The sequence below is a fragment of the Nanorana parkeri genome, unplaced genomic scaffold (assembly GCF_000935625.1).
Source record: "Nanorana parkeri isolate BGI_ZX_2015 unplaced genomic scaffold, ASM93562v1 scaffold1209, whole genome shotgun sequence".
Lineage (NCBI taxonomy): Eukaryota > Metazoa > Chordata > Amphibia > Anura > Dicroglossidae > Nanorana > Nanorana parkeri.
Genome location: NW_017307477.1, coordinates 172,329 through 190,236, shown reverse-complemented (window position 1 = coordinate 190,236; position 17,908 = coordinate 172,329). Strand labels below are relative to the sequence as shown.

The following is a 17,908-nucleotide window of genomic DNA, read 5'->3' as shown; positions in this document are numbered from 1 at the left end:
GGGGGGGACACCAAATCTATGGCTGCAGCAGTCTCACCTTCACTTTCCATTGGGGCATAATACCATAAATGATAACTGTCCTGGATTTGCCACAACAGTCCCACATATTGATCCTCTGTCCCACCAAAGCCGTGTCCTGGGCCCTTTCCTGGGATCACAACATCAGTTACTGTGGCAGGCATAGACAGGGATGTCCCCATAATGAGGTGGTCACCGTAGGCAGCACAGAGCCGTAGCTAGCTCCTTTTGCGCTTGAGGCAAGAACATAAAATTGTGCCCCCCAACAGACGTGTTATGTCACCCGACGCCGCGCACGCACGGCATCATGTGACGTCATGCGCCCCGCCTTCAGGATGGTGGCGCACATGCGTAAAATGTGCTGGTGGCCAAATCCAAAATAGCATAAAAATTTGTTTCGTTTGACGAAACTAATGAAAATATTTGTATTTTCCGTTCCTTTCGTCCGAATTTTTTTTTAGTCTTTGCACATGTCTAGTGATATGTGTGCATGACTGTGAGTGGGATTGTTTTTGTTTTGTTTTTTATTTATTTGTTATTATTATTAATCTTTATATTTTTTACTGTTGGGGGGGGCTTCGTGGAAATATCAGAGGTCTAAACAGACCCCTGACATTTCCCTTTTGAAATAGAAAAAGAGATTGAGGATACAGAGTCCTCTGCCCATACAGTGAGGGGAGAGAACCGGGGATCTGAGGAGTAGCTGGAGCCTGTGCCGCTCCTCTTCTCTCTGCTGTGTTGGCCGCCTGGTGCCCCTGTTACCAATGGTGCCCTGTGCTTGCCATGGCAACAGGGGCGAGGGGGCAAAGCCTCACCTGCCCCATGGTAGCTACAGCCCTGAGGCAGCATTTCATTGGGGGAGCGCAGCGGGGCAGCCACAGCGTCCCAGGTTGCTAAGAGATCCAAGCAACCTGTGGCTCTGCCCACTACTGTGTACGGCTTCCTGCAGCTCACAGACGTCATTGGTCTGTGCAGGATGCTCTGGTTGGAGTTTCACCGAGCCCTTGGCATGGCTCTAACACAGCATGGCATGGCTCTAACAGATCCACCAGCCACAGCATCCATTGTGCCCCCCCAACGCACAAATTACCCCCCTCATCCCACCGGCCACCTCCCCCCTGCTCTACGACCTCAGGCAGCGGTTAGGGTAGGGACAGCCCTGGGTCTAGTAACTCAAAAAGGCATTCATTGCAGGGATTGGGCCATGGATGGGTGGTAACCACCTATTTAAAGGTGGGATAAACCCATAAAGTGGGCGTGATGGGCAGTCCCCACTTATTTAGTGGTCTGGGATGTGGATGTGATTTGGGCACACCAGCCTGGAAAGTGTGTGGATAAAATGCGGACCGTGGACGGAGTTAAACAATGTCCCACAATCCAGAATGTAATGGCAAGAATGTAATTTACATTTTTTTCTTCCCTTATAACGAAATCGGAAATAGATTAAAAGATCTGAAATGAATACACATAGTAGCGAGCCAGGAAACAGACGTGCAGGAACATAATGGTTTCCTCTGTAAATATATATATTTTCCAAGCTTGGGGTCACGGAACTCGCTCGCGGTTGAATGCAAGTTTAAATGGAACTGTTGAAATGTATCGATTTCTCTTTTGTAACTTCTACGGAAGGACCAAAGATCTCGAATACCCCCGAGAATTATACTTCCTTCTCAAGACGTTTCTTCTTTTCTCAAAAAGAACAACAATGGTTACAAAATAAATTGTCTGGCAACGGCTCAGATGTGTTCCTTCTGAAACACATTACTCAAACAACCTTAATACACAGCTGAAGCACAAGCGTAGGAAGTGCCGCACCTTGCCAAAGGATTTCTACAATAATACTTGTATCTTCCTCTCGACGCCTCCAATACTATATGGCAGAAACTATCCTTTCCAAAGTCCTCATAAGACTGTATGCCTGTGCTTCTCACTCACATCATAGTTCTAGCCGACCTGTGACCATGAGACTGTCACAGGTCGGCTCAGTAGATCGGGAGGTGAAAGAACACATACCGGCGTTCGCTCACCTCTCGATCCTGTCACGGCTCTCTGCTGTGACAGGGGAGGGGCTGGATTCCCCCCTCCCCGCTCCGATCCGCCAACGCTGACTGGTGGGAACGGACAGGGCAGGGGGCGGGTACAGCTGGCTTTGCCTCTAGATAGGCAGAGCCAGCTGTCAATCACGCAGCTGGGCGGATGCCGGCACAATTGTCGGGATCCGCTTCAGCTGCGGCGTCTCAGTATACCGCGAGCTACAGCTCGCGGTATACTGAGCCTAGGGTGACGGGAGGACGCTAGTTTGTGTCCTCCTGTTACCCTAAGGAGAACTATGGGGAAAAGCCTTAACCCCATAGTTCTCCTTTAATCATATAAATGACAATTGAATTTTAATATTTAACATATATGGAGAAAAAAACATCCAAATTGCTTATAGTTGCTTATGATTTATAGTATGATCACATAAAACAGCCAAAACGTGTCAGGGTCCGAACCATTACCCCTTCATCAGGGCTTAGGAACTTTGGTACAGTTTAAATGGACTCAGTGACACAAAATTACCAGAGAGATCTGTATAGGATCCAACTTGCTTATTCATGGGGGGATCAGTGAAGAGATCTGCTGTTGTTAACAGCGGCAGTTGTGGTTTTGCCCCCAAAATGCATAGACTGCTTTCTGTGATCATACAGTGAACCCTTAGTCCTCATTTACATGAGTAACAGCCGGCCCGTACAGATACATGCTGCGTGCGCAGCCGTATCGTTTCCGCTCCCGGGAGGGACAGGTGCTGTGTGTGATTATATGCAGCAGCCTGTTCTTCTCTATGGGAGTACGCGGCCTTACGCCGCCCTACGTTTACCTGAACTGCACATCCGTACAGGTTCGGGTGTCCCTGCTCGGACGCAGACAGGATGCATCCTGTCAGCGTACGAGCACGGACACCCGCACGTATGTGCAGGGCGGGTGAGCGTAGGGCGGCGTACGGCCACGTACCCCCATAGAGAAGAACAGGTTGCTGCATATAATCACACACAGCACCTGGTTACTCATGTGAATGAGAGCTTAAACTGATTTGGACGCTTTGACTATTTGGTTTAGTGCTCCTGCTGTATACTTATTTTTGGAGTCACATTTTTGGTATCCACTGGAGGTGAACTTTGCATTAGGCGTGCAGCCTGAGCACAGCCAATGAGCTTATCGAATAATGATGTCCTTTTCATTCTTTTAAATGGATGGATATTGATGTCCCAGTGCCTCTTGGACAGGGCCACCCCTCAGGCGTCATTGCATGTTTGTTGTATAATAGTCACTCTGCTGCACAATGTTTACAGTGTGCCTGCCGCTCCGTTTCCAGCCAGAGCGTCCCGGGTTAGGTGGGGAGATGTGTAAGGGCCATATACCGTATTTTTCGCTCCATAAGACGCACTTTTTTCCCCCCAAAAGGCGGGCAAAAATGTCTGTGCGTCTTATGGAGCGAACCCCTATCGCCCGACGCCCGGGACATGCAGTTTCGGGCACCGGGCGAGTAGTTTTTTTGTACATTTAGCCCTGCTCCGGACAAGCAGAGCTAAATGTATAGTGGGAGCCGCTGCTCATTTAATACAAGTGATCTAATCAGATCACGTGTATCAAATCGAGCATTGTGGTGGCAATCCTGTCCGGGCAACCCCCCCTCCGTTGGTTTTCAGGGTCCCCCGCTCCTCTGGGGGACACGTGACCACGGCGTAGGAGCTCACCATAGAGCACGTAGAGCAGACGAAGAACGTCTGTTGTTCCTCTGCTCTGTGTGATCACTGAGACCGTGGGGCTGTAATCACAGCGCCACCTGTCTCAGCTGTCACTAACTGCAGCTGTCACAGAACCCCTGCGTCCTATGGCCAGGCGAGCCTTATGGAGCGCAAAATACAGTATATCTCCGCTGGTTGGAAAGTATGGCAGGCACACTGAAAACTGCACACCGTAGAGCCAGACCACTCTGCCTGCTGCCGCCCTCCTCCATATGAGCCAAAAAGATGCCACCTTAGGCCACAGCTTTGGGCTGCCCTATTATAAGGATGGACCTGACTAAGCCCCTGTTGGGGTGCATTGCATTAGAGGAGACAGAGCAAGGTCTGGCGGAGAGCTGCCTACTTTGGCTTAGTTTTGTGCTTGCAAGTGGCAATAACATTTCTTAAAAAAAAGGATGAGATGAATGTGTGGCTTTTGAATCTTAAAACCCTGACGAAGGGAGAATCCCTGTAACACCCCAAAACACGTTGGCCTTTTACTAACCTTTGGTTGGCTTATTAATGTGTAGCGTATATCTGTATGGTATGCTTCTTTCTATATTTTCCATGCTTTTTTGTGCCTATTTCCCTATAGAGAAGACTCACTTCATTTCCCATGGGGCAACCAAGACAAAGAGTGAGGGGAAATCTCCCCTCTAATGGGAGCAAGGAACCAACCAAAACCTGGTAAACTTTCCAACTCTTCTCCACACAATTAAAACAAAAAAGTTGTGCCTGAAGTTGGGCATCGGTAACACTGACTTTTTGTTATAAGAGTTAAATTAATTAAAAGAATTCGAAGAAACAAGCAACATTTTATACAAAAGGGCTTCACTAATTCTATGTACACATAACTCATTTACAGAGACTCCTTATATATGTGAAGGTATCCGGCACCTCGCCACCCAAGCATTTCCGAAAGTGTAGCATAATTTTCATACATTGTAATCACATCTCCCTGACACGTCCTGACACAATGTTGGCAGTGCGGTAACAATGGCTACAACACCGACTGTACTGTACAAAGAGGAAGTTTTTGGTTTTTTTTTGCGAGTCTAGCTACGCCGTAATCAAAGAGGCGGCAAGGAACAAGCTGACATGACAGCCAACGTAGATTAGGTGTATGTCCTTTCTTCCTTCTCTATTACTGAGGCGCGGTTGTCTTTCCATCTGTGATGTGCTGAAATCCAAATCTGAGCATGTGTATCCTGCAGCAGAAACCCCAGAGAGAATTCAATAATAGGAGATATCATCTTGACACTTAATCTGTGGCGCTGTCACTGCCAATGCAAATCAAGCCTCCGGTCCCCAATCTGCACTGTGTTTATTTAGCACATGGAACAAAACAAAAAAAAGAAGGCTTTTGTCCTGATAAAGCAAAAAATATTTAAAGGGCCACTAAACCACGGCCATATGTTGACTTTTATAGAGAGCCATTAAAGAATGGTCTAGTTTGCTTTACTGAAATTAGCAGCAGGCTGCCAAATCCTGAATACAACTATTTACTTCAACAGCCGGCTGTCCCAACAGTTTAAAAGAGAACTAAAGCCAATCCTTTTTTTTTTTTGGCCTTAGTCCTCTTCTGGGTCAAAGGAGGACATTTACTAATATCCTCCTGTGACCCAAAGTCAGCATCTAGTGGGCTACTGCCCGCTAGATCCGGGAAAGGTCCCGACAATATTGTCAGGATCCACCCCGCTGTCTGATTGACAGTTGGCTCTGCCTCTCTAGAGCCAGAGCCAGCTGTGCATGCCCTTTGCCCTGTGTGTCCCTCATTGAGCACTAGAGGAACAGAGAGGAGATGGATAATCCCTGCAAGGAGCAGTGATTGAGAGTCATTGTTCTCTGTAGGGAAGAGACTGTGAGCTGAGTGATCAGCAGGTTGTGATCCTTTAGCTCTCGATCTATAGAGCTGCCATGTGATATCTGTAGTGTCACATGCCAGCTCTACGTATTGGGAAGAGGACCTTTTACTCTCCCAATACTCCTATAAACCCCTCAATTAAACCCCTGCCAATGTAAATCGTCTCTCATCAAAAAAGAAAAAAATAGCCGCTAGCCGGTATGATGCGTAGGCACCTGCTGGTCCCTGTAGATGCCTACAACAGCTTTAATTGCCATCTGATAGGTCTAAATTCTGGGCTGTTCAGAATGGGCAAAGTTCCATCACTTTGGGTACATTCATGACTGGCCTGCTCCCACCCTTCCTCCTCTCAATATTATTAGTTTAATGCTATGGTGGGCTGCCTCAGCCAAATGAAATTTATATGAAGACAAGGCCTTCTTCAACAAAAGGCACCTTCAATGGCATCCCAGCATCTCAATAGTCTTTTCTGGTATCTCCCCATCAGGCCTCTTCCTAAAAGGGGGTCTCAGAACCATCTGCTAACCAAAGCACACATTTATGCCTCTGATGATATCAAGTTGAAGGGTTTAGTCCCCGAGCAAGAGGTTTCCATCAGTTCTTGTGCAGAAAGTTTGAGATTCAAGTGATATATTTTATCTTTTAGGGACTAAGCCCCTGTTGGGTGTATGGGGTTGGGGAGGAGATAGAGCAAGGTATGGTGGAGAGCTACATGCTTTGGCTAAGTTTTGTTCATGTGTCCAAATGGATACATCTATCTGCTGCAAGCCCTTGAGACCATATGTCCCATCAATTCCCACTCTATATATTTCCCACTCTATATAAAACAAAAATAAACAAAAAGTTGTTTTATCCAATGATACACTTTAATACAGACTTATTTTATTTATAAAATGAAATTTAATCTGCTTATACACTGAGTGGCCAGATTATTATGACCACCCCATCAGTACTTCGTTGGGCCGCCTCGTGACTCCACGAGATGTTGAAAGGTGATGCGAGGAATCTGACACGGCACTGTTGCCCTTCTGTTGTCTTGTACCAGTCTTGCCACTCTCCGTTCTGCCCTAACATTGACTAGTCGCTGACGGCCACAATTCGCACGTTCAGACCCAGATTTTCAGCTGACAGTCCGCTCTTAAAACACTTTAACAACAGCTGCTCTTGAACATTTAACGAATTCTGCTGTTTTGCTGATACTCGCTCCATGGCTCCGAGCGCCAACAATCATCCCACGTTCAAAGGCTGTTAAAACGCGTTGTTTCCCCGTATCTTCAGAAACAAATCACTTCTACTGTCGTGGTAACCAACCTGCTTCCCTATTTATAATGGTCTGGCCCTCTAGCAACTTCAGCGCCAAATTATAGCTAATTTGCCTACAAACATCAGGTGGTCATAATAATCTGGCCACTCAGTGTATATTGCTTGTTCTGGCACCTCCCTCCATTGTGAGAAGCTGACAGTGTGCAGTGAAATCAGAGGAAGCAATTTCAGTCCAGGAGAGGAGCGGGTACGGCCGTGCAAGACTGAAGGGAAGGACGGAGATCAGATTTAAGACACCTCTTCAGAGACTATGGGTAAAATAAAATCAATCTAAGAACACAAATGTTTTATTGAACAGCAGCCAGCTCAACATTAAGATATTAATTATGCCCTACAGGCACCAAGTATTGCCAATCCAAAGAAGGCACAGTGCTGTCCTACATCCCCCTTCTCTCTACAAGTATAAAACAGAATATCTCATGTTTTCACTGCGAAGATCAATTCACGAGGAAAGATTAATAGTTCATAGCAGGATTTCTGGGACGGCTTTTGTTCATTAAAAATAAAATATAGTTCAACTTTAAATGAAGTATTAAATATAATGGAGACTTTTATTTTTTTTAAAGTACAACTTAAATAATTGAAATATGTTATAGGCTGTCAGGTTCTGCGATTGTAGATGTAAAAGTTAAACAACTGCGCTAATCCTTCTTCTTGTCAAGATGCTTCTGAGAGAAATATTACGATTTAAGGAGCAGGAAAGGAAAGAAACAAAAATCAAAGTGCAGCTTTGAAATGTAACTTCTCATAGGAAATATTGGGCCCTAGTATTCTACAGGTTGTTGTGGGTGACAGAAACTATATGACCAAAAGCTTGTGACCCACCTCAACACCAATCTATATGGACATTCTATTCCAAAATCATGGCCATAGAGTTGACCTCCCTTTGTGGCTATACCATCCTCCACTCTTCTAGGAAGGTTTTCCACAAGATTTTGCACAGTGTCTGTGGGAAATTGTCCCATTTGTGAGGTCAGGTACTGATGTTGGATGAGAAGACCTGGCTCGCCATCAGCTTTCCAATTCATCCCAAAGGTGTTCAGAAGGGTTGAGGTCAGGGACACTCAAGTTCCTCCACATCAAACTGGTCATACCATGTAACATAGTAGGCAAGGTTGAATAAAGGGTCCATCCAGTTCAACCTGAGTGTACAGTATATATGTGTATGTGATTGTGTGTCTATATGTATATGGCTCTAAAACTTCCCATATTTTTGTATATGAAGTGAGGTAGGAAACCCATCTACAAGTTTCTTGAATATATCAATGCTCTCAACAGATACCACCGTCTGTGGAAGGGAATTCCACAATTTCACAACTCTCAAAGTAAAAAAAAAACCCTCTATAAATTCTAAGATTGAACCCCCTTTCCTCCAAACTCCTGTTGTGTCCCCATGTTCTCAATACAGTTTTCAGATTAAACAGTTTGTTCCAAACATTGTGGACCCCATTGATGAATTTGAAGACTGCAATAAGGTCTCCTCTTAATCGCCTCTTTTCCAAGTTTAATAAGTTTACATTTTGTAGGCCGTCTTCATAACTTTAGCCTTCCATCCCTTTAATTAATGTTGTAGTCCTTCGCTGAACTCTCTCCAGCTTGAGGAAGTCTTTCCTGACAGTTGGTCGGGCAAGAACGACCCTTCATGAAGCCATGTTGGTTACTATATGAATATGGGGAAAGACCACACCCTTGTCCATGTAAAAGCTGTAATAAGGAAGTGCTATATATAGTTCTTAAAGGAGAACTATGAGATGAGTGATTTCCACTCACCTCATAGTTCTAGCAGACCTGTGACAATGAGACTGTCACAGGTCGGCTCAGTAGATCGGGAGGTGAGCGAACACATACCGGCGTTCGCTCACCTCTCGATCCTGTCACGGCTCTCTGCCGTGACAGGGGGAGGGGCTGGATTCCCCTCTCCCCGCTCCGATCCGCCAGCGCTGACTGGCAGAACGGACGGGGGAGGGGGCGGGTACAGCTGGCTCTGCCTCTAGATAGGCAGAGCCAGCTGTCACTCACGCAGCTGGGCGGATCCCGTCGTCTAAGTCGGGATCCGCTCCGGCTGCGGCGTCTCAGTATACTGCGAGCTGTAGCTTGCGGTATACTGAGCTTAGGGTAACGGGAGGATGCTAGTTTGTGTCCTCCCGTTACCCTAAGGAGAACTATGGGGAAAAACACGGACCCCATAGTTCTCCTTTAATTAAAACAGTTCAGTTCTGGAGGTCAATTGAGAAGTGGGCAGCCTGCACTTTATTGAAACCAGAGCAATATATAAAATATTTTATCTTTCTGCTCCTACTATAGGACCACCTATATACCAGTGGACTTGCTAGTTTTAAAACAGCAAAAGATCAGACCCAGAATATGTGAAATAAGCTGCTGTAGCCTTCAAGAGCCACTTAAAGCCACGACACACCTTAAATTACCCATAACCCACTTAAAGCATAACTCCAGGCATCAAAGTAAAGCTTGTCCAATGTCCCCTCCTCCACCCCTGGACACTATACATCCTTTATCTCCTTTACATTGCTAGATGTATACCTTTATTTTTAAGAATGGAATGTAGTGGTCTTGTGACCGCTCCAGTCCCATTCTTCTCCTTCCTTGAGGTACGGTAGTGGGCAGGGGTGCAGCGGCAATGCAGGCATTACATGTCCCAGATATCTGTACTATACAAGCTGTGGTGTGTTTTGCCCCTGTGTTGTTTGAGTGTGGGTCAATAGTAAAGACCACTGGTAGGGGCGGCTGCATTATAACCTCACCCCCGAAGTACTGAGAACTAAAAGGAGGCGTTAACATGACAGCTGACCATGGCAGGAGGAAGCTGCTGAAGCTCAATGTCATGCAACTGGAAGTTACTACAAACTTATTGCAGGGGCAGAGTACACAAAGGGGCCCCACATGGAGACCATGCAGCTGTAATGCATAGGAATACAAGAAGCGGCATTAGGATCCCCTTCAGCAAAGAATTCTCCTGATTTTCACTGAAATGTCTGATAAATGAAAACACTCAAGGACTAATAGCAGACAGAAGGCCCTTATGAATAACTCTGAAGTGGCCCTAGCGGTTCACATACTACTGGTCATAAAGCTTGCCATCTCTTTTCATCAGTGTGGCCAATCTGAGCCGCTGCGAGTTAGTTCTGATTGGTCGTTAACGGCCGTCGCTCAGCACTGTTACTAAATACCATTCGTCCCACGCTGTACACGATTATAATAATGGTTCCGGCGTTTCGTTTTTAAAGTAATTCCCCCGCCTTCCACACGTTCCTCCCCCTCGCTCATCACATCAACACTTTTAGAACTTGTTCTTCCATCTGACGAGTTTATTTGTTGTGTTTCCCCCTAACCGAGTGCTAACATAATTGTGTTAATGTATTTTTAGACTTAGATTAGCTGTAAATATTAGATTTGCATGTGTTACTCGCACTTACTTTACTGCAAGCTGTCATCCACATATGGAACGCTACTAGATAAGCAGAAACTTTTGTCTGTTACTGCTGCAACTCCCCCTCATGGAAGGAAAATGGCCACCCCCTGAAAGGTTACCCAGGGGCTTAGAACAGTCAGAGAAGGTAACAGAAGCACAAAAACGAATAAAGGAGGAGTGTTTTGACCCCCGAAATGCGTTGGTTTTTATCATGCTCAAATTATGAACAACTAAAAGCATTTTGGACTCTGTCATCCTTTGGTGTCAGAGCTCCTTTTTATATTTCTTGTAACCGTTCTTAACCACAGTCTTCTAGGGCAAATACAGCACCAGACAGTCCACTTGACTTTTCAAAAAGCTTTATTTTCCACGGCGCACAGTAAACAAGTATTTCTGCAGTTCATGAAATACAGTCCATTCTTTGCAGTAAAACACAACACTTCATAACATTAGTCAGCACGTTCCTGTACTCCAATGTGGTTTCCCAAAAAAATGTCCTTTTCAGCAACAAAGAGATCCACGCAGGCTTCAGTCCTCCAGCTCACCTAGCTGGGTAACGGTATCTTACACATAAAGCCAGGCCTCCTTTTAGACACTCGCAGCCGCAATTATGGGCTACCAGTGGCATCACAAGTGGGGTGCGGCCCGCAACCGGGTGCCACCATTGGAGGGGTGATACCAAAATGACTGACAGCCATTTTGGTGTCACCCCTTATGAAAAGTCAGGCACTCGGTCATGGTTCGAGAGCCCGACAGTGTCAGGAGAGAGGAGGGGACCCGGCGGCATACCTCATCCCGTCGGGTGTACGTCCCCTCCTCTCTCTGCCGGCGTCCATCACCAAATGGCTGCCGGCAGGCGTCAATAAGATGACAACGCATTTGCGATGATGTCACAGCGGGGTGTCACCCATTCTCCACTCCGGGTGACACCCGGCCTCGGGACGCCCCTGTGGGCTACACCTGTGATTACCAAGCTGCAACAACAAAACCTGGGCTGGACAGCTTACTTAGTTGATGGGATAATGGACCACCCTTCTCTCCATTATCCCAACTCCGGGGACCCAGAACACAATTTATAAATTGCCTAACTAAATCGTACACACCTTCCCTGGGGGTTTTTTTAACTAAAAAGAGGAATGCAATCTAAAAAGCTTGGTATTACATACCTCCCATTTATTTTATTTTTTTTAAATTCTTTATTTATGCAAACATAAGAGCACTTATACAGGACCGTACAAACATCTGGGCCTTGCGGCCAGGCTATGTCATACATTTACATACAACTTCGGATTATCCTATGAACTACCGTCCAGCCCGGCTCCCCCCCTATATATTGCTCACTCACAAGCCACAACTGTCGGGTCTGCATCTGTACTCCCATGACTTTTCCATTTTCTTTACATAATATACATTAAGAACACACCCACTCCCCAAAAGATACTCTCCCTCGATCGGCACGGACAGTTCCGCAACAATCCCAGGAGAGCGATGAAACAGACATTACACCACAAAGAACAAAAGCGCACACAAACACGAAAACACGACATCCAGGGGGGGGGGAAGTACCTCCCATTTATAACCATTCCTTGCCTTCTGTCACAGTCTATAATGCAAACTCAGAGCAGTCAGGCTTGAGAAGGTCACAGGAGAAAAGAACTTGATAAAGGGGGAATGTTTTGGCCCCAAAAGGTGTCTTGGACTGTATTTTGGACTCTCTCTATGCCTATGGTGCGGGCTTAGAGCAGTCAGACCTGAGAAGGTCACAGAAGGAAAAAAACAGCTCCAGGCGCTGGAAGCTTCCATCCATACATTGAGTGCCCAGGAACCTATTGCCATTGAGTATACTGGAGCATATGGGGAGTTGGTCTATATGGAAAATTTAAAGGAGAACTATGAGGTGCGTGCTTTTCACTCACCTCATAGTTCTAGCTGACCTGTGACAATGAGACTGTCACAGGTCAGCTCAGTAGATCGGGAGGTGAGCGAACAGTTACGGGCGTTCACTCACCTCTCGATCCTGTCACGGCTCTCTGCCATGACAGGGGAGGGGCTGGATTCCCCCCTCCCCGCTCCGATCCGCCAGCGCTGACTGGCGGAACGGACGGGGGAATGTACAGCTGGCTCTGCCTCTAGATAGGCAGAGCCAGCTGTCAGTCAGCTGCGGCGTCTCAGTATACCGCGAGCAGCAGCTTGCGGTATACCCTAAGGAGAAATATGGGGGAAAGACTTAACCACATAGTTCTCCTTTAAATCAGATTTATTACAGATCTGTTTGGTTTCTCAAGGCGTCATTTCATTATGTAAGCCCTAATGAAGAGGGAGCCTGTTTTACGTGATTGAATTCTAAACAAAAAAAAATCAGGGTTGTCGCTAGTATAATCAGTGCCTGAGGTTGGGGGGGAGGTGGTGGTGCTGGTGGTCACATTCTGGGCGGAGGTGTTGATGGGGTGCTGATGGTGCTCACTAACAGCATTCTGGCCGGCATCCTGGTGGTGCACCGACCAACTCTGGCCAGCACCCCACTCAAGTCCTGGCAACCAGTGACAAAGGGGGTGGCAGGTCCCACATAACCCAAATAGATGCTGCCTGAGGCAACAGTCTGCTTCATTATAGGGATGGCCATGGTCAGATCTAAGAAGATAACAGAAGGACAAAACCTGATGATTGGGGAGTGTTTTGGCCCCTGAAATGCATTGGATTTTTTTTTCATGATCAAATTGTGAACAATTAAAATCATACTAGACTCTAATTTCTGTTTTGGCACTCCATTCTATAGGTCTATGGTGTGGGCTCTCAGCACAGTCAGACCTGAGAAGGTCACAGAAGGACAAAACCAGCTCTGGCCACTGGCCCCTTCCATACATTATATATAAAGATTAATGCAGAGCTCTATACTCCATCCACTATCTACCAATACAAGTCACCATATATAAATAAAAAATACAATCAAGTGCTACAACCTTCCAAACAAAACCTCTGAAGTTCACCAGTGCAATAAATCAGTTACAAATACTCTACTTCATAAATAAAAGCCAGCGTTCCACATCATAGCACAACACATCTATTTTCAGGATACAAGTCTTCAGTGTATCAGGCAAGCTTCTGCTTACAATTCTTCTTATGAATCACTTCTATACAGTATGCTTCCACCATCTTTTTTTGCTCTTCACCCTTAAAGGAGAGCTATGAGGTGCGTGCTTTTCACTCACCTCATAGTTCTAGCCGACCTGTGACAATGAGACTGTCACAGGTCAGCTTAGTAGATCGGGAGGTGAGGGAACACATACCGGCGTGCGCTCACCTCTCGATCCTGTCACGGCTCTCTGCCGCGACAGGGGCGGGGCTGGATTCCCCCCTCCCCGCTCCGATCTGCCAGCGCTGACTGACGGAACGGACGGGGGAGGGGGCGGGTACAGCTGGCTCTGCCTCTAGATAGGCAGAGCCAGCTGTCAGTCACGCAGCTGGGCGGATCCCGGCACAATTGTCGGGATCCGCTTCAGCTGCAGCGTCTCAGTATACAGCGAGCAGCAGTTCGAGTATACTGAGCTTTGGGTGACGGGAGGACGATAGTTTGTGTCCTCCTGTTACCCTAAGGAGAAGTATGGGAAAAAGCCCTGACCCCATAGTTCTCCTTTAAGCACCTGGCAAAAATCGTTACTCTTGGCTGTGAGAGGATCAGGAGAAAGAAGGATCCGCCCCGGGCCATTTCATGCGTTTTTATTTAATAATGTTGACTTTTGCCAATCCACCTACACTGTGTCTGTCCATCAAAACATTAAATGCACCGCTCAGCGGGGAACACAACTGCCATGAATTATTCACAGGGTTTTGAATTCCTTTGCACATCTCTCTAGTAATTATCCTCCTTGACAAGTAAATATGGTTATTCATATCACAAGTTTACAAGATATTTCAAGACAGCTTTGTATGCGTAGGACCGGCCAGATATCGGGTCCCTTTATCTGTGTTATAAAGCTTTTTATTGTTTATCCGATTAATCGAACTTAATAATCGGCTAACTAATCGATTTTGAAAATAATCGTTAGCTGCAGCTCTAATACAATCCAAGACCAGATGGTAAGGAGGGACCTGCCCCTGTGCTGGCTCTGCCTATCTAGAGGCAGAGCCAGCTGTACCCGCCCCCTCCCCCGTCTGTTCCGCTAGTCAGCGCTGGCGGATCGGAGCGGGGAAGGGGGAATCCATCCCCTCCCCTGTCACGGCAGAGAGCCGTGACAGGATCGAGAGGTGAGCGAACGCCGGTATGTGTTTGCTCACCTCCCGATCTACTGAGCCGACCTGTGACAGTCTCATTGTTACAGGTCGGCTAGGACTATGAGGTGAGTGAAAAGCACTCCCCTCATAGTTCTCATTTAAAGGCAGTCAAGGTGGGAGACAGACGGACCGGTCGCGGTAAAGAGTTCCAGAGGATGTGAGAGAATAATAAGCTTGGCCCGGTCCCTCCTATATGTGCTTCCATATTACCTCTGATCATACATTCTGTAACTGTGTACAATGATACTGCTTTTCAGTCTTGGGTGCTAATGAGCTCAATATTAAATGTTTTCTTCCTTCAACCCGTTGATATCATTGTCCGTGGAATATTTCATTACAGCGCAGAACTGAGATAAAAAAAAAGGCTTCTCTTATTTTTCTGCACTGAGATACTACATCCAAAGTGTCATTTGTTCTGTTTTCATTGGGGATGTCGAGCAGTTTAAAAAGATCAACAGTGACCTCCAGTGGGCGAAAAATCCCAATGCATCCTTCTTAATAAAAAAAAAAAAAATCAAAATTCAACTGTAAGATACACATTGATCGCAATGCCACATAAATCCCCGAATCCTGCAGAGCCCTTCGCGTTTATGACTCAAAAAACATTTTGTTTTCCATGCGATACTTTCTAGCAAAGTCACCGTCAGCACACCGAGCTGAGTGCAGAAAATAGCATTGCAAGTTGCATATTGGGAGAAAGGGTGGCCCCTTATAGGCAGGTTCCTCAATGTGTCCCCCTCCCCGCCAAACAAACCCCCCCCTCCCCCATGGAGAATGGCAGACCTGCAGACTGCATACAAGTGATCTCGGCGACATCACCGGGATCACATGTACAAAACAAGTGGCAGCTGCCCAAAGCAGGGCTAAATGTAGAATATAACCACCCGCCTGGAACTGCATGTCCCGGGCATCGGGAGATAGGAATTCCACATCCCTGCTGCCCTTCTACTGCCTGCTGCCCCAAGGCCGAGCCTTGGCTGGCCCTGCTTATAGGTCTCTGATTATATCTGGATATCTTGTAAGCATCCTTTCTATGAAACATCCCAGCTGTGCGCTGGCCTCCACGAATGACAGGCTCCCTTGACTGCAGCAGCTATGGCTTCAGCAGTGGTGGGAACTTGTCCAACCATTAAACTTTAAGGAGTGATACATTGTGGCAGGTCTACAAGGCTTGCAGATCTCAACCGAAGAGACATCATATTCCGAACCTTCCAGTACATATCCGTCTTGTCCTATCAGCAGTCGTTCTATGTCTTCCCAGCAGTTCAATCGATAGGTGGTTCGCTGACCCCCCCCCCAAAAAAAACCACACATCTATTTAACCCTGTTCAGCAGCTGGACCAATCTATATGGGCACTATGCTAAGATCACTTAGGTGCAGTTGGAGGGAAGGCAAACTTCATGGCACGTTAGAAGGCAGCCTATGGATTCTTACATCAATGGCAATGCTGATAATGCTACAGAGAGCACAACGATACTCAATGTTTATTACTTTGTCAATGATCAGAGATTTACATTTAACACTATAAACCTGTAAAGCAATAACTACAATGAAACAGTCCCTAGAGGTTTCTTCCTACCAGACTGCAGAAGGTTCCCATTAAATATTATGTAGCACGCCTCCTATATATGAACCATGTTCTATAGATACCACCCGGGGAACCTCCTACACCTCTCATCAGAAACAATGTATCAGCACAGCCTACCCTGGTATGTACCCCCCATGCACAGCTGTCAGAGCCCCCCAGGTGGTTCTATAGGTACACCCCGGGGAACCTCCTACACCTCTCATCAAAAACAATGTATCAGCACAGACTACCCTGGTATGTACCCCCCATGCACAGCTGTCAGAGCCCCCCAGGTGGTTCTATAGGTACACCCCGGGGAACCTCCTACACCTCTCATCAAAAACAATGTATCAGCACAGACTACCCTGGTATGTACCCCCCATGCACAGCTGTCAGAGCCCCCCAGGTGGTTCTATAGGTACACCCCGGGGAACCTCCTACACCTCTCATCAAAAACAATGTATCAGCACAGACTACCCTGGTATGTACCCCCCATGCACAGCTGTCAGAGCCCCCCAGGTGGTTCTATAGGTACACCCCGGGGAACCTCCTACACCTCTCATCAAAAACAATGTATCAGCACAGCCTGCCCAGGTATGTACCCCATACACACAGCTGTCAGAGCCCCCCAGGTGGTTCTATGGGTACATCCTGGGTAATCTTCTACACCTTTTATCAGAAACAATGTATCAGCACATCCTACCCTGATATGTACCCCCCACACACAGCTGTCAGAGCCCCCCAGGTGGTTCTATAGATACATCCTGGGGGATCCTCTACACCTCTTATCAGAAACAATGTATCAGCACAGCCTGCCCAGGTATGTACCCCCCATACACAGCTGTCAGAGCCCCCCCAGGTGTCCCCATCACTTACAGTTTGCAGCTGTTGATCCAAGGGGCCACACAGCAGACAGCAGCACACACAGAAAAGCCCCAAACCAGGTCCCCCCAGAATCCATCGTGTCTTGTTTTCCTCCAGCAGAAGCTGCTCAGGTAGAAGGCAGAGTCAGTGTGGATGTTATCCCAGATCTCTGTGCCTTGCTCTGCTCAGACAATCCTTTGCTCTCAGCAGCATCCAGATAATCCAGGCTGGGCTGCAGACTTCCTCTGCACAAACTCCTTCAAGAGAACCCTCCACAGGAGACAGGCAGACAGGCAGCCAGCGAGCAGGAGGCAGCTTCCAGCTCTGGGATGAAGATTCAGCACTGAGATGGTGGACAGCTCCTTATAGGCGAGCGATAGAAGCTCCCCACCCCCAGCCCGGAGCAGATCCACCCACTGTGCATGGCAGAGCGCAGTCCGGAGCCCGGGCAGAGCTGTCACAGCCAGCGCAGGGAGCAGGAGACACGACCCCGGGCTGGGTTCTGGGAGGTCCGGAGGGCTGGATCGCTGACAATGCCTTATAGGAGGTGCTGTGTCTGCAACACATAGACTCTGCATGAGGGATCGCTGCATGTAACGGATTGCACAAGACATTTCAACATCTCCAGCAATGTACACAGCGCTGTACACATTGTACGTTCACATCATTATACTCTACATTGTATATTATAGTGTATAGTATATTCACACCAGTCCCTGACCTTATGGAACTAACAATCTAAGGTCCCTATCTCACATGTATACACAGACAGGAACCAAGTAACCTGCCAGCATATTTGGGAGGA

The 17,908-nt window shown here is 47.0% G+C and overlaps 1 protein-coding gene across 1 annotated transcript in view; it reads right to left on the bottom strand.

The window, feature by feature from the left end:
• The window catches only part of LOC108796998 (contactin-associated protein-like 5), a 283,699-nt gene extending 266,286 nt beyond the window's left edge, over nt 1-17,413 (bottom strand). The window contains exons 1-2 of the mRNA XM_018568564.1: nt 17,247-17,413; nt 17,116-17,203 (exon numbers count right to left, since the gene is read on the bottom strand). Of these exons, the coding sequence (XP_018424066.1) occupies nt 17,116-17,200 (85 nt within the window). The 5' untranslated portion in view covers nt 17,201-17,203; nt 17,247-17,413. The remainder of the gene's footprint in view (nt 1-17,115; nt 17,204-17,246) is intronic.
• Nucleotides 17,414-17,908: the final 495 nt, after the last annotated feature.